We start from the raw sequence: 24,781 nt of genomic DNA, 5'->3' as shown, positions 1-24,781 counted from the left end.
AATAAATCTATGTTTACATTTATCCTCAGTAAGGAATCAAATGTAAAGAAACACCTACCAGAGTAAAAGCACAATGACTATACTTACAGCATCTCAAAGCATCTTCTCCTCACAAGATGACTACTAACTACAAAGAGGAAAACAGTAACCGTATAGTAGAGAAATCTGGCAGGTGCTACCCTAATCACGTGGTCAAGGTTCACATCACCAGTGACAAGACGTAGCAACGTCACGTATTCCCGGAGGGGTGCACTGAGGGCACATCGGCTCTGCATTTCTGCCAAAATGTGTACCCTCACCCTAATCGTAAGATGTCGGAAACCTAAATTGAAGGACAGTCTACAAAATAACTGGCCAGAAGTCTTCAAAAGGGTTAAGATCATGAAAGACAAAGACAGACTGAGGAAAAGTATCAAATTAAAGGAGACTGAGGAGACACAGTAACCAGCAGCAATGTGTGATCCTGGATTTGATGCTGGACCAGAAAAGGGCATTAGTAAGACGACCGATGAAACGCGAGTCTGTACATTGGATAACAGTATCATATCCACGTTAATGTCTTGATTTTTTGATAATTATACTTTGGTTATGTAAGATGTTAATATTCGGGAAATCTGAGTGAACAGTACAGAAAATCTTCTATACTATTTTTGCAACTTTTTAATAAATCTGTATTAGTTAAAAATGTAAAAAAAAAATTTTAACATCCCCTTTTCACTGAACCAGGTTAGCCTACAGTTACATCACCACCTTACAGGCACCCCTCCAACATGGCTCTCTTGCAGCAATGGGGGAACCTACCCACCTGAGATTATCATCAGCTCCCCCAACCACCACCAAGCTGTTCTCAGCCCGAATCTTCTCCCGGAAGTCCTCCATGGCTTCAGGGTGACACTGCAGGGAATTCTGACCAATGACAAAGAGGACTGGAGTCTTCATATCCAAGAGAGGATCATCCACATCCTAAAACAGACCCAGGTTTTACCATCAGCCAGTTCATATCCACTGAGCACTGCCCTGGCAAGTCGAGAGTCAGCTGGGCAACTGCAGTCACTGAGCACCGGCTTGGACGAGGCACGCACTCCCTTACTCTCACCTGCCGGTGACCCAGCAATCAGCTGCACCCCGTGCTTACCCCTCTGGGGCCATCCACGGTAAGCAGAGGAAACCCGAGGCAGACAACTGCAGTGACGTATTCCATCACCGACACCTGGAAATAATGGCACAGTTTGTCTCAAGGTCAACTGACTTCACTGCAGCTACATCCTACCCAGAATCCAGGGGTGTAGTCTAGACCTACCAGCCAGTCCCACCCCCTCCCTCCCTGTCATAACCCCTAGGTGTACCAGCCATAGTGGCAGCAGTAAGAGCACAGAACACAAGATGTGCCATTCCATCAGCAGAGAGAACTGGGGCCCTGAGCATACCCCAGTAGAGGATGGAGCCATAGGATGGGAGGTTTAATACTTCCATCCTGTCAGTTGCTAGACTAGAGGCCTCCCTTTTTCCTCCACTAATACCAAGTGCAATCAAAGGAATACAAATATTGCTCTTTTCCCTTAAGTGAAGATCTCTCCCTTTTGAGCTTAATAGATAGCTCCCAGACACCCCAAATTTCTCAGAGTAGTTGCTGACTACATACTGCCATTCCTGGGCCCAGGGAATGCACGGAGGCAGCCTTTTTCCTCTCACACCCCTGGATGTCACACCTGACTACACCACTCACAGCAGCACAGACTTTGCTGACTTGGTCCACTTGAGAACTAGGGCTTTGGACAGGTCAGGGACACTTAGGCAAACTGATACACATACAAATGAATGTAAAATAACAAAAAGGTTCCTTGATGTCTTGGAAAGGGACAGAACATGAACACAACATCAAATTCCAGGGCTATTAAGATTTTTGCTGGCTAAATTATTGTTTGTTTAGGTGGCAGAACAGTACTTACTTTTAAGGGGAAAAAAATTTGCAGGGATACATGCTGAAATATATATAAAGAAAATGAAACGATATTTGGGATTTTCCTCAAAATAATTGGAGAAGAAAGTGGGCAGAGGTAAGATTAAAAAAAAAGCCTGGCCATGAGCTGATCACTGGGATTATGCTGGGCAAGGGGCCCAAGGGGCTTATTATACTAATCTATTGTCCCTTTAAGTTTCTTTTTAAAATTTTACTCAATAAAGCTAAAAAATAAAATTTGTCTTCTACAGTTTAAAATGCAAGCATGCAGGTAAAGCATGTAGCACAGTGCCTGGAGCATAAAAAAGGACTCAACGGGAGCTAGCAGCAGCAGTCTATCCCAGGGTAACCTCCAAGTAAGATGAGGATTACTTACATGACAGGCCACCAAAGCTCCTGTATTCCAGCCAATCAAGATGATGGGTTTGTGGGGAAAATGGCTGTGAATCTTTGTGAGAAGAGAAAGAAGACAGTAAGACACGAGGCCACATTACTGGTGCAGAACAAACCCAGAATGCGGGGTGTGCCACAGTGGACTGAGATGGAGTCTCACCTCCAGCACTTTGCTTCTCACTGCCCCAATCATGTGCTCAAGACACTGCAGAACTCCTACCCCACTCCCATTGTTCAGCAGATGGGTGGCTACAGGGATGACCTAAAGGAAAGACAGTGGCAGCCATGACAGCAGAGGTAAGTTTCAAATCTCTCAAGTCTGCTTAACCTACCCTAGATCCCTTCAACATTGGGTAAACACCATTTGAAATCCAAACATAGAGTTGCAGATGCTCCACATTTAAGGTCATTCATCTAACCCCTCTTCCTTTTTGTCTGCTCAATCCTCCAAGACTATCCTCCCATCCAGGAGGGAGTTCCTCTGGCCCCGTCCATACCTTGCCTAAGCAGGACAGCTGCGACTGCCAGAAGCGGTGGCGGCGTGAGGTGGGGAACACGGAGCTGGAGGGTCCGGAGGAGGCAATGAGAATGAGAGGAGAGCCGGGGAGTTTGCTCTAAGGAGAAACACCCCACCAGACAGCCAGTGAGGGAGAGGTGTTCCTCCATGAAATCCCAAGTACCCCAATACCTTTCTTATCCCAACAAATGCTGATTTGCTTATGGAACTATATTAAGCACTATATATAGCCAGTTATTAATGAAAGAAGTTGAACAAGCCATTTCTTCTCCTCTTGCCGAGGTTCTAAGAATGGATTCTACAAAAACTTCATGGTCCACAGGTAAGTCCAACTTACTGGTTTGTTATGAGAAAGCACCCCCACGGCAGGGTCCCAGGGCCTCTTCAACAGGAGGGACAAGGCCTCGGCTCCTGCAGCTCCGGTCTTCGTGTTGGATGACACAAGCATCCGGTCAATCAAGGTGGGGATCTAGAAGCAAGGAAGAGCAAAGATGCTTCCAGTGTGAAGCAGGAGATCCCACCACCAGTAATCAGGTGGGAGGACACAGCCCCACGGTGAGCCACGGACAGATTTCTCCAACTTTCCTCAAGAGCAAAAGCACAAATGAGTGAATGGCTGAAAATATGCCTCCCATCATTAAGGGTATGTGGCTACAGTCATCTGGAAACCAATATGGTGACACACATCAAGAGACTTAAATTTATTTCCATCCCTTTCCTAACAAATTGTATCAGAAGTACATACACACACAGACACACAAACATCACACATAGAGGGGTTGGGGGGCATACAAAAGACAAATTCACTCTCAGTAATAATCAAAAGCTGGAAACAACATAAATGCATATATAAGGAAGTAGTTAAGCAAGTTATCTACATAATTAGATATAATTTAAAATATTTTTAAAATTTTATAATAACAAAAGGAAATAATTTGTTAAAATGTTAAAGATAAAATAGAAAATATAGAAATTATTTCTACTCAGAAAAAATACTACAGGAAAATATGCAAAATGTTAATAGTGATCTTTATGGAGTTATGAGTAACTTCTTTCTTTTTAAACTTCTGTATTTTCTAAATTTTCTTAATAAGTATCAACTGATTCTATAAATTAAAAAAACCCCTGCATTTTCTTCTAGAGTACTGCCTTCAAGCTGTGAAGTATTAAAGAAATCTGTTACTGTGTCCCAAATAATAGATCCTACTATACTATGTATACAGTTGACCCTTGAACAATGTGGGGTTGGGGAAAAGATGTGTGGGCTGACTCTCCACACAGTTGAAAATCTGTATATAACTTTACGGTTGGCCCTCCACATTTGTGGGTCCACATCACACCATTATAATTCTTCAAAAACGTGACCTCATAGATGCGTAAATACAGGTTTCAGATATGCTGATGCTTACACTGAGAAGAAATACCTGTGTGAATCCCACACCAACCACAAAAGGTCAAAACGACCTAGGAGAAAGGAAAGATTTTTAAATGTTTGAGGTAGTTTTCAGAAAAACAAAATTTTTTTGAGAAACTGAAGAATAAAAAGCACTGTGGTGATGCAGGCTGTAAAAGTTCAGTCCATAGCGAACATCACATTCAGAGTAAAAAACTGAAAGCTTTTTCTCTAAGATCAGGAACAAGACAAGGATGCCCACTCTCACCACTTCTTAGAGCAATTAGGCAAGAAAAAGATATAAAAAGCATCCAAATTAAAAAGGAAGAATTAAAACTGTCACTATCTGCAAATGACATGAAATTATATATAGAAAACCCTAGATTCCACCAAAAAACTGTTACAATAAACAAATTCAATGGAGTTGCAGGATACAAAATCAATATATAAAAATCTGTTGCATTTCTATACCAACAGAAAGAGAAACTAAGAAATTCTTATTCACAACTGCATCAAAAAGAAAAAAATACCTAGCAATAAATTTAACCAAGAAGGTAAAGGATCTGTACACTGAAAACTATAATACATCAATAAAGAAACTGAGTAAGACACAAATGAATAGAAAGATATGTCATGCTCACAGACTGGAAAAATTAATTTTGTTCAAATGTCCATACTACTCCCTCAAAAATCTACTATACAAATTCAATGCAATCTCTACCAAAATTCCAATGGCATTTTTCACAGAAATAGAACCGACAATGCTAAAATTTGTATGGAACCACAAAAGATTCTGAATAGCCAAAGCAATCTGGAGAAAGAAGAACAAGGCTAGAGGCATCATGCTTCCTGGTTTCAAACTATTTTACAAAGTTACAGTAACCAAAACAGTATGGTACCAGCATAAAAACAGACACAAAGATGGATGGAACAGAATAGAGCCCAGAAGTAAATCCATATATGTTCAATTAATTTATGACAAAGGAGCCAAGAACATACTGTGGGGAAAGGACAGTCTCCTCAATAAATGATGTTGGGAAAACTGGACAGCTATATGCAAAGGACTGAAACTAGACCAATATATGATGTCATGCACAAAATTAACTCAGAATGGATCAAAGACATGAATGTAAGACCTGAAACCATAAAACTCCTAGAAGAAAACACAGGTGGTAAGCTCTCTGACATCAGTCTTGGCGATGATTTTTTGGATCTGACCTCAAAAGCAGCAAAAACAAAAATAAACAAGTGGGACTACATCAAACTAAAAAGCTTCTGCACAGCAAAGGAAACCATCAACAAAATGAAAAGGCAACCTACTGAATGGGAGAAAATATTTGAAAATCATGTTATCTCTTAAGGGATATATAAAGATATAAAGAACTCAAAATATATAAAGAACTCATACAACTCAACATCAACAAAATTAACAAACTGATTAAAAAATAAGCAGAACTGAATAGGCATTTTTCCAAAGAAGATTTACAGATGGCCAACAGGTACATGAAAAGATGCTCAACATCACTAATCACTGGGGATATAAAAATCAAAACCACAAGAGACATCACTTCACACCTGTTAGAATGGCTATTACCAAAAAAAACAAGCATTAACAAATGTTGGAAAGATGTGGAGAAAACGGAACACTTGTGCACTGTTGGTGAGAACATAAATTGGTGCAGTCACTATTAAAAATAGTATGGAGGTTCCTCACAAAATTAAAAGTAGAACTACCATATGATCCAGCAATTCCACTTTTGGGTATTTATCAGAAGAAAAAGAAAAGACAAACTCAAAAAGATACCTGCACCCCCATGTTCAATGCAGCATTATTTACAACAGCCAAGATATGGAAACAACCTAAAAGTGTCTACTGATGGATAAATAGATCAAGAAAATACGGCTTACTGTTCAGCCACTAAAAAAAGAAGGAAATCCTGCCATGTGCAACAACATGGAAGGACTCTGAGAGTATTATGCTAAGTGAAGTAAGTCAGAAGAGAAAAATATCATATGATTTCACTCATATGTGGAATCTGAAACAAACAAAAACAAAACAAAACAAATTCATAGATACAAAGGACAGACTAGCAGTTGACAGAGGGAGTGGGTGAGGGATAGGTGAAATGCATAAAAGGGACCAAAAAATACAAAATAAGTAAGTCATAGGATGCAACGTACAGCATGGTGACTATAGTTAATAATACTGTGTTCCATATTTGAAAGTTGCTGAGAGTAAATCTTAAAAATTCTTAACACAAGAAAGAAAATTTTTGTAACCATGATGTTAACATGATTTAACTTATTGTGGTGATCATTTTGCAATACATATAAATATCAAGTCATCATATTGTATACTTGAAACCAATATACTATATGTCAATTACACCTCAATTAAATAAATATAAAAAGTTCAAAGGCAGCACAAGAAGATAAGCTGCTCCAAGACAAGACAAGAAAGGACAGTGTTCCTAATTTTAAAAGAGCAAGACTGAAAAGATTTCTACATAAGAAATGAGGTAAATATAACCATGAGACTTTCTCAGTTTAATTCAGGAAATAAATGTTTATGCAACATTGCTGTTACAAGGCACTAGGCTAGTACTTACTGCAAAGGAATTTAATCTACAAGGGTTAATGAAGCACGCAAATAACAAAGTTGGGGGGGAGGGCGCTAAGTGCCATAGAGAAGCAGAAGCCTCACACTGCTATGATTCAAACTGTCCAACAGAGAAGGAAGGAAACAGGCAATTTTAATCTCTACACACAGCATGTGAAGTGAGATGAGCTCTGAAGAAATTCCAACAGAAGAAGATAGGAAAAAAGCTTTCCAACCAGATGTAAGCAAGAATGTACAGGGCTTATTCTAGGCACAGATGCTCTGAAGTCAAGGATTTAAGTAAGGAAGTAGGGAGGACATGAGGCCAGTAACAAAGGCTACATCCAAATTGCAAAGATCTTCACCCTCAACTGGCCATCTCTTTGCAACTTACTGTGTAACTGTAAGCCACTGAGCACCCTGAGGTAGAGGATCTGACCAATTAGTCTCTAGAAGTTTTTATCTGGCAGGAGTAGAGTACACCTCTGAAATGACAAAGCCATGAAACTCACTTTCTGTCAATACAGATACTTAGAACTAATTGATCAGTAACCAACTTCTCTGCGTGGAGCTAGGCAGACCAAGCGTCCCTGGTCTCTCCAGCACTGCATCGCTCTCAGCAGACAATGAAGGGGCTAGGGGCTATACTCTCTCTGCTCCCTTTGTAATAGGTCTAATGGTGAAAGCGGCTGGGCCAAGAGCATCATCCCAATCCACCTGCATTTTCATCCACCAGGTATGTTACAAGTTTTAGGAAACAACCTAAGTATTTGTTGTGAATCTGACAGTCATCCGAAAATGAGTCTGATGGCAGGGGAACCACTGCTGAGAGAAGAACCTCGAGCAGACAGCACCTTGCAGTCTGCACCCTTGCTGACTGGTGCACTAGCGTGTCCTCCATCATTTCAGCTAACCCGCACCAGGACCAAGCAGCAGGGCTGAGTAGCACGCGCTATGCCGTGGAGTCCCGCCAGCGGTGCGTCATACTCAAAAAACCTGAGCCCCACTTCATTCACCAGGGAACATCCAGACAGTAACTTCAATGGGGAAGCAGTGCAAACTTCTTCATGAGGGAAAGTACCTCCCAGGCATACTGGCCAGGCAAAGTAAGGCAGAGAAGTGGGCTCTGGGCACTACCAACACTCACCCCCTATAGCATACTCACCAGTGTTATATCTTCCCATAAGTAGAGTGCTGTGGAGAACATTCAAAATGCCTGGAATACTCAGAGGCCACCATTCTCTGCCAGGGTCCTATCCTGACCCCACACCCACCTTGTGCCCATGCCTGTCCACCCTTTAGCTCCCGGGCCGGGGTTTCCATTGCAGAGGAGCAATGGAAGGTGGAAGTCTGGGACTATTTTTCATCTGTCTTTTTCTCCACTAGAGAACAAGTTCTATGAGGAGAGAGAATTTCTGTTTTGCTCACCCCAGTGCCTGGCACACTGTAGGCACAAAATAATATTTGTTGAATGTATAAATTAGTGTCAAATTTCCTACTATGCATTTCATTAATACACCTAGTCCTGAGTTTTGTTTTACTGCTGCACTAAACCAAACTCCTCTTGCTTTCAAATAAATTTAGCATTCTTCAACTTACAAACAGGGATATGGCTGGGGGAAGCTGGTGGCCAGGCAAATTATAGCAACAATATGGGCCAGCTTCCTGCAAAGGAGAAGAAAGAGAAACCATTGAAAAAAACAAAAAAAGAAGTCAAAGACTGAATTAATCCAAGTTGTCTGAGACCACCATTCTGTATCGGAGCAAAACACTAAAAATTATGGTACCACTTATAAATCATTAAGTTACTGTGGGTTTCCTATGTGTCGAACTTTGTGCCGAGCATTCTTTTTGGATTAACTAATTTTCACAAAAATCCTGGATAGGTATTATTATTAACCACTTTTCAGAGATGAGGAAATTGAGTCATTAATTCAAGATCAAAGTTTATTAGTGATCAAGATGAGATCACCCAGGCACTCTGCCCCCAGAACCCATACTCCACCGCACCGAACACAGTCCAGGGCAATAACTGAAATCACAATAAACTGGAATCATGAAGAAAAACGGTTTAACTTTCTGCAATACTGTCAAAGTAAGAAAGCAGGGAAATGTAATAATATGCTTTACAAAGAATGACTGAAGTCAAAGTGTTGCTACCGAAGGCTCACCACGATGAGGAGAGATTGAGGCATCGCGTCACTGTGCCCCTCCTGCTCTGGAACCCCTCCCAGTCCCACCCCCACACCCTGAGCACCACAGGTCTGCTTCTTGCCCCCTCTCAACACTCCTCCCTGTAAACCCTTCATCTTCTCCTTTCTCACCTCACCTCAGAAGTGACTCAAACCACAAGCTGCATGGCTGTACAGGCCCACATGTTCTCTGGTTTGGGGGCCCTACACCTCACCTGGAGACAGGAGACTGAAGACGTTTACACTGGACAAAAATGTGAAATGATACCATGTCTCCTGTTTTTAATAGCAAATCTGTTAGTTTCAGTAATGCCCTCCAGGCTGACGAGGCAACAACCTTGCCCAATCCCACGTCCTGAACCCACAGCAAAGGCGGGCTACCCAGGACGGGGCAGATGCCAGTCAGAGCCTCACCTTCCCTTTCAGTGTCTGCAAAGCATCCAGGTAGGCCGCCAGCATGGGTAGGCTCAAGGTCTCCACTAGGGTGGTGTGCAGCCACTGGATCAGCTTGGTGTCCCAGCTCACGCTTGCCAGAGCCTGCCGCACTCTCCTCGCACACTTGTCCACAGCAACACGGCGCAGCACGGGCTCGTTACAAGCCTGAAAGGTGTAAGTGGAATGACACAGCATGAGGACCACCTGGTTAGCAACTGGGGTTGGGGTGGGGGTGAGGGCCCAACAAGTTAGCCAGCCGTTGAGGCCCGAACTAGGGAGAGCCCACCGTGGCCACATTTCTGGAGTCTTACCCCTTCGTTGGCCAAGCGGGCCAGCCGGTCAGACTGTAGGGCTTTGAGGATCTTGTTGAATAGCTTGTTCTGGGCCATTGTCCAGCCAGTCCTACAAGAGAAATTCTGAGGAATTAAAGCCAAACCCAGAGGATGCGACCCATGCATGTACATTGTACAAAGAAGATTATGTCCTGTTTTTTGTCCCCACTATGAAAAGGTATAACTCAGGGTAGCTCAGTCTCAGACCACTGAGTTGAAGCACACCTAGATTCTGGTCCTAATCCTGCCAATGAATCACCTCAGCACACATTTGTATTAATACACACAGTACAAGTCAAAACCAGTCACAAATGAAGTTTTTTGGTGCTAGCAAAGCTAATTACTTACCTAGTAACTAAAACAATCCATTAGTAAATAAAAGCATGGCATCGTTGCACAGACATATTTGAACTTCACAAGTTTAGTATTTGACACAAAAAGGTAGACAGGATGAGGAAGTATTGTAGTACTAAAACCCAACTAAGAGGCCAATTTCAATCAGCTTTAGCAACAAAAATATAACAAATGAAGTGGCAGTTCTCTCACCCCTTAGTATTACCCCTTACTAACCTTTCTTCCTTTTCCACATATATTTTTTCTGTCTATCACACAACAAACTTACTGTTGAATGGTCTGTTCCATGTAAGTTGACACTGTATCATCCCAGCATAAGACACCTGCAGACACACTTTTATCTTGCTTACGGAAGGCTCCTCCAACTCAGGTGTAAACTCCCTGCAATTAAGACACCTGTCCCACTGCTCTTGTTCCCACCTCATCACAGCCGGCACAGGAGTGCTGAACTGACTAAAGCCCCACTCTTGGCAACCTTAATTCTCTTGTACTCCAACTCTGGCCAGTAATCTTCCTAAAGATAATAAGAGAAAGGTAATAGAAGATGTCTGATTAAGATCTGCTTACCAACTCTCCCTAAAATAAACAGGTGATTAAATTACCTTTTAAAAAATGTAAGTGGATGCCAGACCCAAATGAAAACCTGGAATGACATCAAGGTAGCGCTTCGTATCAGAAGGGATAAAGTAAATAGGGCTGAGACAACTGCTAGCCAAATGGAAAAAGAAAATCTGGATTCCCACGTATCACTTTATACAAAAATTAATTTCAAGTGGAATAAAAAGTGAAATATTAAAAAATAAAACTACCAAAGTGCGAGGAAAAAATAGTGATTAAAAAAATCTATCTATGTAATCTATATCTTAGAATAAGGCCATTATAAGTACAACCTAAAACTCAGAAGCCATAAAAAGAAGGACGAGAAACGTAACTACATAAAAATTTCAAATTTCTGTAAAGGAAAAAAATAAAATATCATAAACAAAGTCATAACACAATGAAAAAATAACTACCATTCCATTAAAATAGAAAAAGCCTCTAGAAATTATTAAGAAAAAGACAAAATACTCAAAACAAAAACACTGGGCAAAGAATATGAAAAGACAGTTTAGGAAAAATGTATAGTCAATCCCCTTCAAAACCAAACATGTAAGTTAAAATAATATTACTTTTTACCTATCAAATGGGTAAAAATTAAGAAGTTCAATAATATTTTGTATTGTGAGGATGTAAGAAGATAGGTCCCTCCAAACTTTGTTGATGAAAATATAAATTTGTACAACCTTTTGGAAATCCAATTTGGAAAATCAATTTTGGGAAAAAAATCAATCAAAAAACCTAAGTGAGATCATGTCACTCCGCTCATAGCCCTTTAATGGCCCCATTTCAATCGGCTGAATGCCAAAGTCCTTGCAATAGGCTGTCTGGATCCCCACCTGCGCAACCTCACTGTCCATAACTGCCCCCAGCTCACTGTGTTTCACCACACTGCCCCGCCCCTACCCCCCATGCACACCCAGCGTGCTCCCACATCACAGACTGGGCCCTAGCCATCCACTCCCTGCGAAACACCAGCTGGCTCCCTCTCCAATCTCCAAGTTGTCTGTCAAATGTCACCTTCCACTGAGGCTTCCCCTGACTCACCCTATTTAAAACTGCCAACACCTCACTCCCACCCCGGCATTTCCTATCCCCCTTTCTAGCCACATCACCTCACATTCTATCCATTTTATTTATTTGTTTGGTCTGTCTCCCTCTGCCGGAATGTAAAGGCCAAGATGGCAGAGATTTTTGTCTGTCTGTGTCAGTGCTATTCCTAACACATAAAGCAACGTCTAACACAAGAGTAGGGACTTGAACGTCTGCTGAATAAATAAACGGATGAATTATGTGCATACTACTTTCTAAGACCTGTAAACAGCTGAGCACAAATTTGAACCGTCACACTCCCTACTACATTAAGTGCACAGGTGCTGGGCAGCAGGAGAACAAACTCGAAATGGGACTTAGGCTCAGCTGTAAATTGAGCTGTCACCATACCAGGGTGCTCGAACTGCAGGAAAGCTGCTTCAGACAACTTCAATAATCTCTATTTCTCTTTATAACAGACTAGCATCCTTCCCATCATGGCCCACCAACCAGATTCCCTCTTTTCTATAGTTCATCTCTCTAAGAACACCAATAACATGGCCCAGTACGTATGCAGATGGAGGACAAATTACCCTTTCTTATTCACATTGTACAGTTATCCCACTGTCTTGGAAAGAGGAAAAACCCTCCAGAAAGGAGGAAAATAACGGTCCAACTTCCTTTCCTTCTGTAAAATAAAGTCTCTACCTACCACATCTCCAGTGTTACAACTTACCACAGTCACAGGCCAGAATGCTATGAGCCAGGAGCTGGCTGTGTGCCCTCAGTCTCCTTGACTGTGAAAGACAGGGCCTAGATGAGCGCTAAGGTTCCTTCTAGCAATAAAACAATTTCAGGTGAGCTATGATTACTGATGGCAGCCTAAGCTCTATGAGAGCAGACCAGTTCTTCAGAAGTGCCCTCTGCCTCTGGCAGCTTTCATTGCCACAGCTAAATCCCTTCTCAACCTCCAAAGCCTCTCATCCTTTTATAATCCCCTTGTGGGGTACTAGAAGCAGTCTTAGGTTTTTTGGAATTGTCCTTTGACTTATTTTCCCATCGCTCTCTTGGCTTAACTTTTGCTAACTTCATCAGGATCTAGTCAGTTTTTGTTGTGGTTGGATATTTAGAGAGATTTTAAACTTGGGAGACAGGGGAGTGGACACTTTTACTCAAAGTTGGGACTCTGGATACCCTGGGACCAGGAAGGCTTGTGGGAACCAGTATCTCCAGCCCATCGGTTCATAATCTCATTTTCCTTCATATTATTTAAATATATATCACATTAACATGAGTAGCATCTCTCTTAATGTACAATGATTCTTGGAAAGCTCTCTGGAGGTACATAGATATTTCTGTATTAATAAACCTCTTTGCTTTTAATGGCTGGTTCTACCCTACTGGTGGACATTTAGGCTGTGTCCCTTCATTACTATTATAAACAGTCACAGTGACTACCCCTCCTTTTCCCAAAACACACGTGCATACAGCTCTCTGTATCTTTACATGGTCATGCAACTATCTCTGCAGGGTAAATCTCTTGAAGTGGAAGTGAAAGATCTGTGTTAAAATTTTAGAATTTCCAGTTCTGTGAAAATATGTATAAAGACATCCTGAAAGTGGTATTACACTGCGGCCTTATCCCCAGCAACGATGCTCAGTGATAATCAAACAGGTTAAGCAACAAATACAATTTCTTCATGTTCAACAATCTCCTGAGCTTTCTCAAAGCCTACAGACCATGTGGCAAACACTAATTCCAAGGACTGAGGATGAGGTATAATTCCTATTTACGAGGTATCAACAGCATTTCAAAAATTATCCTGTTCTTTATTATAAAACAGGATGTTTCCTCTGTTTTTCTTACTCTGTATTTATTCTGAAACCCAAAATGATGGGAGCAAGGAAAATGATGTGAACAAAATGGGGGGGGGGGGGGGACTAGAAAGCTATTTAGAAATTACTACCATACACCAATGACAGCTGAAATTAAACTCAAAAACCACAATGCTGAGAGTCTAAAATCCCCAGAAGAAGTTCTTAGGATTGTTGCTGGATATATAACGAAGTGATTTCAAGAATTAAAATATGTTCTCTGTATTTTGTCAGCTTCGTGGGAGGCTGGAGAATTAAGTGGGCAGAAAAAATGATCTAACCCAAGATTAAGATAAAGAGCATGCAAAAGATATAATTAAGGAAAAATTTAAAAACAGGAGACAATTTTAAATACAAGTCTAAACAGTCAGATAGCTGATGGGAACTGTGGTGAGTCAACACGCTCCCCCCACCGCAAGCTATTCAATTTTCATGAGTGCAAAAATGCCTTCTCTCCACTGCTTGGATGAGATCAGATTCATCTTATGTTCTCCATGCTCCCACTGAACCTGAATGATGTTCTGACTTCTGGCTCATCTTATCCAAAACAGCCAAAAAGTCACACTGGTCCTAGAAAAGCCTGATATTTTCAAAGGTAATTCTTTCTCTGATACTAACTCCGTATTAAAATGCCTAATAGGAAGTCAAGCAGAGAGAGACATCAGAGAGATGAAATAGGTCACACTTACTTTTTCAGATTACAAAATTCTTTGCTTAAACACCAGGAGAAAGGAAGAGAGGAATGAAGGAGAAAGAGAGAGGAAAGAGAGGGAAGGAGAGAGGGAGAGGGAGGGAAAATAAACAACTCAAAGATCTTGAACTCAAAATTTCAAACACCCATCTAAGATTAACACAAAGATACATACAATACTGAGAGCTATAATTAGAACAAATTTGGAAAAGGAGAATTTTTTTTAATTGAATTCAGAATTCTGATTTCTAAGATAAGACACCCTGCTTCAGGACACTAAATTCTTTTACTGAAATGTTGGCAACATCCTAAAATCCATTTGAGCAATGCCCCAAAGTATCCTATGTCAGGAGTACTTTTCAAAATGTCTTTCAAAAGCCGTGCATCTAATTAAACTGGACACTTGACAAACATCTGGGGGGGGGGGTGGGGAAGCTGCTCCAAACTCTGGGACAACGTTACTCCACCAGCAAATGTAAGTCATTTTCAAAGGTTCTCCAAGTCACATGACTTTGACATGCAGACACAAGGACATAATCAAGACCAGAGGTCGGTAAACTTCTGTAAAGGATTGGATTGTAAATATTTTAGAGTTTGAGGGCCACATGGTTTCTGTCACAACTAGCCAACTCCACAGCTATAGTGCAAAAGCAGCTATAGACAATATCTAAATGAGTGGGCATGTCTGTGTTCCACTAAAACTGTATTTATGGACACTGAAATCTGAATTTCACGTGTCTTCTTTTGATTTTTTTTTTTCAGCCACTTGAAAATGTAAAAACCATTCTTAGCTCACAGGCCATATAAAAACAAGTAATGGGCCAGATTTGGCACACAGGCCATAGTTTGCCAACCCTTGATCTAGAAAATTAAATCAAGCACAGAAGAATATTTAAACTGTTTCATGAAATATCAGGCACACCTAGAGTCAGCTGCAGGGGTTAGGGGGCTTCATTTTCTAAATACAGAGAGTTATCTGAAGGCAGTTGCTAATAAAATAATTCAAGAGGGGGAAACAGGGTACTAAAAAACAAAATTAACTTTGACTCCATTGATACAGAGATCAGTAATCTCTCTGAGGAAAAACAGATTTCTAGGGAGCTGTCCTATAGTCCATGAGTTCTTGATGTGGGAAACTGTAATTTTACATGATTTTATAGAGGAAGAAAAGAAGCAGCAATTTAACAATCAAGTCAAGGGAAAGAATGGCAACAAGATGATTATAATCTGAGCAGAGGGAACTAACTTCAATCTCCAAACAGGCTACAGATCCAGAATTTGCAGCAAGGTCATAAAACGGTGACCTCTGAAATTGAAGCCAATAAATATCGTTAAATAATGAAATTAGCTGTGTGCAAAAGTGACCTACCTGAAGAGATGGTTTGTAAGCCTGTTGCTAATGAGAGAAGGACGCCTCCAAAATCTCATCAGACACTAAAAAACAAATAATCTGAGATAAACTGAGCGCTAATTAATCATATCAATCTGTGGCAATGTCATAACAGAAGGATGGAGGTCCACATGGGGAAAGACAAGCCAAAGGTAAGAATCTGTCAGTGCTTCTCTGCAGGACTAGGCAGGTGGAGGTGTGCCCTGGCCTAGTCTGTGGGCTCTTCTTGTTGAGGAAGGATGGGTGTGTCCAGCTACCTTGCTGAAGGAGGGCGCCTCCTGTGCAGGGTCTCCCCTCGCCATCCACTTCTGGAACACAGTGGCTTCCCAGACTCTCCTACTGAGTCAGCGCTCTGGGCCAGGCCACCCCAGTGTCTCATCTGCCCATATCCCTCCTTGTAAACTAAGAAACTGGTATTCATATGTATTATTAAGTCTCTGATGACTTTGGGAAGCATGAAGAGTCCCCCAAATCCTCTTGATTATGACCATGGGTGAACTGACAGAAAAATTCATGCAGTTCTCCCACGTAGTTTCTGAAACTGCAAACTGAGGACAAGGCAACCAACACCACCATAAAGGACACATGTGAGGCCACCTTGTTCAGCCACTACTAGCTGGCCTCTCTCCTCACTGCCCTTAAAGAGAAGGTATCGTAGTTGAGATCACTGAGCTCCAGAGTCAGACTGCTTGCTTTGAACAAATCTCTGCTCCACTATTTCCTAACTAAGGTTTCTTTAACTCCCTGAACTCAGTTTTTTCATTCGTAAAATACAGAGGAAGAAGGGATATGCCCAGGAAAGCTGCAAGGTTTAAAAGAGACAATGCATATGAAGCGCTTGGCACAATGCCTGGCACCTAGAAAGCACTCAGCAAATGGTAGTTCTTTTTGTTACTACCATTTTCACTATTTTTATTATTATGAACTGTAACAATAGTGATAAACTGTTCTGCTGAATTGACTCCACTACCATTCCAGTAGTTATCTTCTTCCACAGCAGTTTTCCTCTCTATGTGAAGCTCTAGAGAGCATTTCCCCTTCTTGGGGCACGACATGAATTCCAGTTCAAGACCCCAAATGACTTCTTTATAAGCTCTTCAACCAAAGGCAAAACTGCTCCTCCTTCAACAGCCACCAACCTGATCACCCAAGCACACCAGCTCAATCTCATTCCCTGCTCCAGCCAGACTCACAACTCAGGCCAATAGCCTCGAACTTTCCTACCCTTCTTCCTACCAAATTACCACTTTTTCTTCCATTATGATAAAATAAGAGTGCTCCAACATTATGACAAGTTTACCACTTATCAACTCCTGATGTAAGGATTTTAATACTCCCTTACAGATGGTAGATAAATACATACAGAGAGAGCCATCAGGGAAATGCAAATTAAAACCATTAGATGTCACTTCACACCCACTAGAAGGGTCATAAAAAAAAAGATTAGAAACAAGTGTTGGCAAAGATGTGGAGAGACTGGAACTCTCACATGTTGCTGCTGGGAATGTAAACTGATGTAGTCCTTTTGGAAAACAATCTGAAAACTTCTCACAAGTTAAACAGTTATCATATGACCTGGCAATTCCACTCCTAGGTATATATGCAAGAGAAACAAAGATATATGTCCACACAAAAGCAAGTACATGAATATTTGTAGCAACATTATTCATAATAGCCAAAAATGCCAGCAACTCGAGTATCTACCAACAGATGAAAGGATAAACAAAATGTGATAAATCCATACAATGCAATATCATTTACTAACATGCTTCAACATGAATGAATTGTGAAAACGTTATGCTAAATGAAAGAAGCCAGACACAAAAAGACCACATCCTATGTGACTTCATCTATACGAAATGTTCAGAAGAGGCAAGTTTAGAGAGACAGAAAGTAGACTGGTGGTTGCTAGGAGTTGGAGGTGTTGGGAGGAAATGAGAAGTGACTGTTAATGGGTGCAGAGTCTCTTTTGGGGGTAAGGAAAATGTTCATCAAATTGACTGAATATACTAAAAACCACTGACTGTTCACATTAAATAAGTGAACTATATGGTATGTAAATTTTGTCTTCATCAGGTTTTATGCAGTAAGTAAAAGATAAATAAATGTATGCCAAATGAACAATGACAAATGACCTAAAAAGGAGTGTTGAGTCCCCAGGGCCAGCAGGATGCATAGGAACAAAACTAGCCAGCAAACTCAATGAAAATGGACTGAAGTGTTCCCCCAAAACCACAGACTACAAATCTATTTTTAAAAGCCACTCAAATCAAACACCTGTTAGCTTTTCACACGACTCCAAAACATTTTCCCTACCCTAGTTATAGACCATGTAAATACTATCATACAAATGGACATTTATTTTAATGGGGTTATTTTGGTAGTCTAGGTAACTCCCATATCATAACATGTACTACATAAGCTACAGAACTAGTCATACCTATCAGATTTAATTCATTTATTTGATCAACATTTATTACATGCCTACTATGTGCCAGGCAGTGTCCTAGGTGTCAGGGATGCAAAGATGGCTGTGACACAAGCCCTCCTCCTGAGGAGCTCACTGCACAGTGAGCTGAGAGTTAGGAGAACATTCTGGCTCATGTGGCTGCAGATGAAATAAGCTCCTAATAAAAATGTTTCAGTGAAGATGATGATACAAAATATTTACAGCGCGGTGACCAGTAACCCCGTAGTGACCAGTCCTCGGGAGAAGCGGCCCACCTGTTGACATGCTCCTCCCAGTCCTCCGGCGGGGGAGGGGCATCCGCATCGGTCCTGGCGAAGATGACGTGCCGCTCACACTCGTTCATCACGCTGCGTGCCTTCTGATTGTCGTACAGTGGCACAGGGGTCGATGTGATTGTCTCCACGTCTATTGGGACGTCCGACTCACTGTGAACAGGTGAGGAAATAGGACCAGACACATATACTTCACACCATACAGGTATTTCATGGTCATCTCGTTGCCAAAAAAAACTTTTGGATACAATCAGCTTTAAAGTACACTTAAAGCACATTATATCCACAAGAAAATTATGATCCAGAGTCATCTTTCCCACACTCGTCTAGATCTCTGCCCTCGGACGTGCGGCTGATACACGCTGGGGGAACACAACATTGTTTTAAAACGAGCCTTTGCGAAAAATGAAAAACAGCTATTTTTTTAAAAAGACAAATATATTCCATAGGCAAATAGCTGATTGCTTAGATGTGCTTTCCAATACAATAGCTATAAGCCAACATGCAAATATTTAAATTAAAAAAATTTAAAAAAATTTAAAACTCAGTTCCTCAGTTGCACTAGCCACATTTCAAGCACTCAACAGACATATCTGCCTAATGCTACCACACTGGACAGACCGACAAAACATTTCTATCACCGCAGAGAGTTCTGTGGGACAGTGTTGGTCTAGAGTTTTAAATTATTCATACAAACTTTTCCTTTCCTTAGCAAGTCAACTGGCAGTTAATTACATGCTGTAAAAGCCTATGACTGTCTAAGACAGATCACCTGGGGTGCAGACGCCTTTGCTTACTCACTGTGTAAGGAGCCTAGAACATAAACAAACAGAAAAGAATACCCGAAGAACCTTTCATATTTTAAAATGCTGATGAAAAGCTAGTGTCACAAGGGTCCTTCACTGCACCAAATTGGTAACCCCAAAAATGATGCCAATCAAACTGGTCTACTGGCTGTCTAACAAACACACCTTAACTTTTTGACCTCAGTGACGTTATTGGTTCCATTCCCAATGGCTGGAATAATTACATCATTATGAAACAAAGTGAAATAACATGCAGCTAGATGTGGTGGTGGGAGAAAGAGCTGATTATCTTCTGTGGACCAGACAGTGGGCTAGGTACTTGGACCTGTATGCCTAAAAGAGAATTCTCAATTTCACCATCCCAGACCTGTCCTCCCCCAGCTGTCCCCAACTCATGGCACCACCCAGCTGCTCAAGCCAGAAATACAAGTCATCCTAATTTCACCTTTTCCCTTAACCCTGGTCGCTCTTTCCAACTCACCACAGCGGGTCATGTTGGCTCTACCTACATGAAATACACCTCAAGGCCATCCATCTGTCTCCGCCTGTACTATTCCTGCCCCATCAGGATACCATGACCTCTGGCCCCACTACTGCAGTGGCCTTCTAGCAGACCTTCTCTATTCCACTCCTGCACTATAATCCATTCAACAGAAATTCAAAGCGATCTTTTTCAAATATAAATCCAATCTGTAGCTTAAAATCTTTCAATGACTTAACAAATTCTTACCAATTTGACTTCTTAAAATCAAATTCCTACACGAGGGAGCCTCTGTTGACTTCTCCCCCAGCTCCCAACGCCACCATATTCCAAACCCAATGGCCTAAAAAGAGTTCCTAGAACATAACAAACTCCCACTTCAGGGCCTATACATGGAGTCAGTCTATAAGAGAAAATAATTTTCTGAGTACTGAAATGTCCAAGTCCACAGAATTTCATTTTAGGAAAATAGCATGAGATATGAATGCAGGAGCTTCTATATTTGCAAGAAGCTATTACATAACTAACAGAAAAAAACCCTCCAAATTCTGTTTAAAGGAGCTCTTCATTTATGCTCTAAACCAAAGGCATCAAGATTATGCTGGATTATTTCCTAAAGTCATAGATCCTGTGCACTGTACAACCAAAAAAAGCCAACAAAATGCTGCCCTCATTGAGAAATGAAATAAAAACCACTATTCTACCCGTGTTTAAAACACACACATCACAGCACTTCTATCTCATTAAGGCTCAGTGGGGATCTAAAGAAGCAAAACACAAAATCTCTATTCTCCAATAAACCCCAAACCTGAACTAAAAGAAATATTAAACATCAGGTTAGATTAAAACAAAGCAAAACAAAAAAAACCTCTTCCCAAAAAAGTTCATAAAATTATTAAAGGTGTGATTTGATTTTCAAAACAGAATATATCGATTTTAATAAAAGTAATCAGAACATCTTAAAGCTCAAAAAAATTGCTAAACAAGTTTTAGCAAATGTAATTGCATGCATATTATGTGGTAAATTCATGAAAAAATTCCTTACCCTGAAAAGTAGGCAGGCTGAAAACATAACCAGACCTAAGAAGGAATTGGATCAACCCTTGGTGACAGGTTTGTTTAAGTTAAAAGAGAAAGCAAAGTGTCAGATACATGCTCCTAAACTTTGCAGGTGAAGCCAGGAAAAGCAAACTGAATTACCATTAAAAGGTTATTGTTGCCAGTGTTGGAGCCAGAACATTGGACTAAAAGGAATGAGTCCAGTCCTGTGTGGTAGTTTTTAAAAATCAACTCTCCCAGCTTTTTCTTCACAGTTTAAATAACCCTCTCCAATTCCTCTTTCCACACAAGTGCTATTATCTAAGTGCAATAGGCTGTTTGCTTTCCTTTGAACATCTTGCTTTCCTAACTCATTAGATGTCTTGAATGCAGATGTCCACATATAGGCCTGATATCCTCAAGCTGCTTAACAGAGATGCCTGAATTAAACATCTGAGCCCCTGGTACAATCTCCCACAATAAAATCCCCTCTAATCCTCACCATCTGATCACTGCCCAGTTAGGGCAACGTCAGCCCTTAAAGAGAGAAGCCCAAACTCACATGGGACTTTCGTGTTGCCTCCGGGGAGTAACAAAGAGCATGCGGGTGGGGCGGGCACTACTGGCATCTGGGTGGGCACTCCACGGCTTGGCATAGCTGTGATCCAGAAACACCAGGTCCAGCTCCCGCTCATGCACTGAAAGCTGGAAGAGCAGCGAGGTGCCCATGCGCCGCGCTGAAGTCTGGAAGTCCCTCTCCCCACCGCGGTGGGCCATGTCAGAAGAGGGGCTGCAGGTCAAAGAATGGTTATCTGCATGCTAGTCACCTGCAGTAAAAAGTTTCAGTTTAAGTCAATTCAAATGCTCTAAATTTTTTTCAACCTAGAACAACTAATATGCTTCTATCTGAGTATCTATTGCACTGCAGACCCCTGCCCACGTAGACAGGGTGCCTGAGATCCCCCAGAAGGCTATGGCACCACCTCCATCCTCAAGCTATAAAATTTGGTTCACTAGAAAGCTGAGGAACTCCACTATTCATCAAGGCCTCACGTGGACAGACACTAAACTTGCCTGGCCAGCGCCACAACTTCCCACGTGGACAGGACGGGTTTTGGTGAACAATGAGAAATCACAAATATTAATTCTTCCAAAGCTAAGGATCTCTACGACTTCACACCATCCTCAGAAGCTTCACAGAGCCGTCTCCGACCAGAGCATGAGCATCCCAGTAACAGCTGTGCAAAGCGAGCCTCAAAGAAGCCCTTGTTTATGTTAAACGAAAGTTTTGCAACTACTCCATGATGCTCTGGAGTTTTAAAAATATACAGAGAGCTCGTCCCCAAAGCTTGCAACAAAATGCTATCCCAGGAAGCCCTCTCTCCCTCACCGAAGGGGTGGTCCCTGGGGAATTGCCCGGTACCCCAGGTACCCCTCGAGGGTCCCGCCATTGAGCCTCAAAACCGCCCCAGCTAGCAGGCAGGGCTTATAATTCGCACTTTACAGACGCCGGCTCAGGGAGACGGAGTGACTTGGCCAAGGTCACCGAGAGTTCGCGACGAGGAGGGGCCGCCTCGCACCCGCCTCCCGCCTCCCCCCCCCCCCCCCGGGCCCCGCTCAGCGCCCGCGTCACGGCGGCCCGAGTCCGCCCACGGCCCCACACGGCCGTCCGACCCAGGCCACCCGGGCCGCGGGCTTCAGCACCCGGCTCCCCCATGCCCCGGGAGTCCGGAGGTCCTCGCCGAGACCCCGGCCCACTCCGACTCGGGCCGCGACCCCTGGGACCCGCCATCCCCGCCAGGGCCGATCCTTCCCTCACCCGCAATCGTCGGGCCGCGCGCTCGGCCCGGGCCGGATCCCAACGCGCGTGCGCGTTACCGCCTCCACGCCCCGGCTCTCCGGGCGCCGAGCAAAACGCGGAAGTGGATTCCGGCCTGGGAAGGGAGGGGCGGGGAGCCGCAAAACCCGGAAAGATGCAGCTGCAGCCGCAAGAGGAGAAGAGAAGAGCCCGGAACGCGCGTGGCCTCCGGCATCCTCAGCAGAAAAGCTAGGGCAAGGGAGGAGGCTGGCTCCTGCAGCCGCTGTTCTCTCTGCCCCGCACTGTTGCTTTGTCGGGTGCCTGGCCAGGGCTGGGAGGACGCGCAGCCTACTTTCCAATCCGCCAAAGGAGCTCCCCTCTCCCCCCCGAAAGTGTTCGTTAAGAATGTATCACGCATGCTGTACGCCTGAAACTAACGCAATATTGTAAAGCAACTATACCTCAATTTAAAAAAATGTATTCTCAGGAAACAACCACAATAAAAATAAATGTAAATAAAGTTGCTGTGAGCCTAAACCTGCTCTAAAAAATAAAATCTATTAAAAATAAATAAAAATTCATTCAGAGCTTTGCGGAGCGCAGCTGGTCCCTGCAGAGATGCGTCGCGATGGCCCTACCCTTAAGGAGTTTAAGGAATAAAGGGAGACAGTGACGCTCAAGGTAGAGATTGGATTTTGGAGTTTAATCTCAGCTCCAACACTTAACTCCCTGGCTTTATGACCCCAGCAAGATCTCAGCGTCCCCTCCTCATCTCTGTGCACACACTTAATTCACTGGCTAGCTGAGATAATGAAATGGATAATGTACAGTACCTGGCAAGAACACAGATTTCTAGGAAAAGGAAGATTTCCCAACGTTGATAAATGGTATCTTGTTGTATTTCTTTGCTTATTAATAAGCTTGGTTTATTTTTACATCTTTTTTGGTTTTTTTTGGGTGGGGGGAGCTTTTGAATCCAGTTTGGCAAAGTAATAAATGGCATCTCATTGCATTTCTTTGATTATTAAAGAGACTGAAATTTTTTTACATCTTTTTTCTATCCATTTGGGCAATCCTCTAATACAAACTTTCCCCCATTTTCCTTTGGAGTAGTCATTTTTTCTTACCGAATTATAAGACCTGTTGCAAATGTTCCCTACTTTAATACTTGCCTTTTAAGGTATATTTTTCAGTGGAAGAATCTTAAATTTTACGCAGTCAAATCTATCAGCCTGGTCATTTACAGGGTTTGCCTTCTGTGTCTGCTTAGTTTGGAACATCATTAAGAAAGCAAAAAGCATTTTGTTGTGTTTAGATTTCAAGAAAAACTGTCAGGTTAGTAGGAACAGTACGTTGAACATAATTTATTATTTCTAAATGATTCAGAATTTTGCTTTTTAGACATGTTCAACTTCAGTCTTCAAATGAGTTGAAGTGAACAAGGCATTGGACCAATGAAGTCCAGGAGCCCAAAACACTTGGGAAACAATTTGCTTTTTAAAAAAACGAAGTCCTTAATGTGTTTCTCTCTTTTCTTTTATATGTGCACCAAAATAAGTTGACTGAAGATTTCAGTTCATGTTTATTTCTGCAAGCAGGATAATAATGTGCAAATTTTCTGTTGTTGTTCAGACATATGCCCTCACTGCCTTATGGCTTTTTCTTCCTGTTTAATGATTCATCCCCAGATTGAACATTTGTAATAAACATTTCTATAATTCTAACATATCCCCCCTCAAAACAACAACAACAATAACAACAAAAGAAAACTGTCAGGAAGTACTTTTTTCTTTTAAATCTGCTGCACCAGAATGCAGTCCTGGCATTAGGATCCTACAGACAGGTTTTTGGTCTTTAAATGCTATGCATGTTTTAGAACATGTAGTAAGCTTACTGCTAAATTGTTTCATCCACTGATATATATTTTTTAAAACATCCATTAATTTCCACCTATCGGGTAAGATGTGACTTGTATAATGTTCAAGTCTAAAGCAGAAAAAGCTTTTGAATGGACAAAAGAACAACGTCCCCTACTCCAGCCTCCTGCTGAGAAGCCTTCAGAGCAATCAAGATGTTACAGCAAGATCGTATTATCAGTGAGATTTTTAACCTTACAAGCCCAGCTGGCATCGAAGCTCATTAATTAAACCCCTAGT

The 24,781-nt window shown here is 41.9% G+C and overlaps 1 protein-coding gene across 10 annotated transcripts in view; it reads right to left on the bottom strand.

Moving 5' to 3' along the window:
• The window catches only part of KANSL3 (KAT8 regulatory NSL complex subunit 3), a 40,788-nt gene extending 18,044 nt beyond the window's left edge, over positions 1-22,744 (bottom strand). For 4 of the 10 annotated variants that reach the window (XR_004315860.1, XM_032469715.1, XM_032469713.1 and 1 more), the window contains exons 1-11: positions 22,647-22,742; positions 21,390-21,654; positions 18,485-18,655; positions 9,801-9,891; positions 9,469-9,654; positions 3,208-3,339; positions 2,851-2,967; positions 2,514-2,615; positions 2,337-2,408; positions 1,136-1,210; positions 806-963 (exon numbers count right to left, since the gene is read on the bottom strand). Coding sequence is in view for 7 of the 10 variants with exons in the window: in XM_032469715.1 (XP_032325606.1) it covers positions 806-963; positions 1,136-1,210; positions 2,337-2,408; positions 2,514-2,615; positions 2,851-2,967; positions 3,208-3,339; positions 9,469-9,654; positions 9,801-9,891; positions 18,485-18,655; positions 21,390-21,604 (1,319 nt within the window). In the remaining 3 variants the exon portion in view is untranslated. Of the gene's footprint in view, positions 1-805; positions 964-1,135; positions 1,211-2,336; positions 2,409-2,513; positions 2,616-2,850; positions 2,968-3,207; positions 3,340-9,468; positions 9,655-9,800; positions 9,892-15,739; positions 15,805-18,484; positions 18,656-20,834; positions 20,870-21,389; positions 21,655-22,646 lie in introns of those variants that run through there. The other 6 variants (XR_004315862.1, XR_004315861.1, XM_032469719.1 and 3 more) reach the window with 5 other exon arrangements.
• Between the last annotated feature and the right edge of the window lie 2,037 nt (positions 22,745-24,781).

Source organism: Camelus ferus, chromosome 28 (genome assembly GCF_009834535.1).
Source record: "Camelus ferus isolate YT-003-E chromosome 28, BCGSAC_Cfer_1.0, whole genome shotgun sequence".
Taxonomy (NCBI): Eukaryota; Metazoa; Chordata; class Mammalia; order Artiodactyla; family Camelidae; genus Camelus; species Camelus ferus.
Note: the sequence above shows the minus strand (reverse complement) of the source record. Positions and strands in the feature narration are given on the sequence as shown.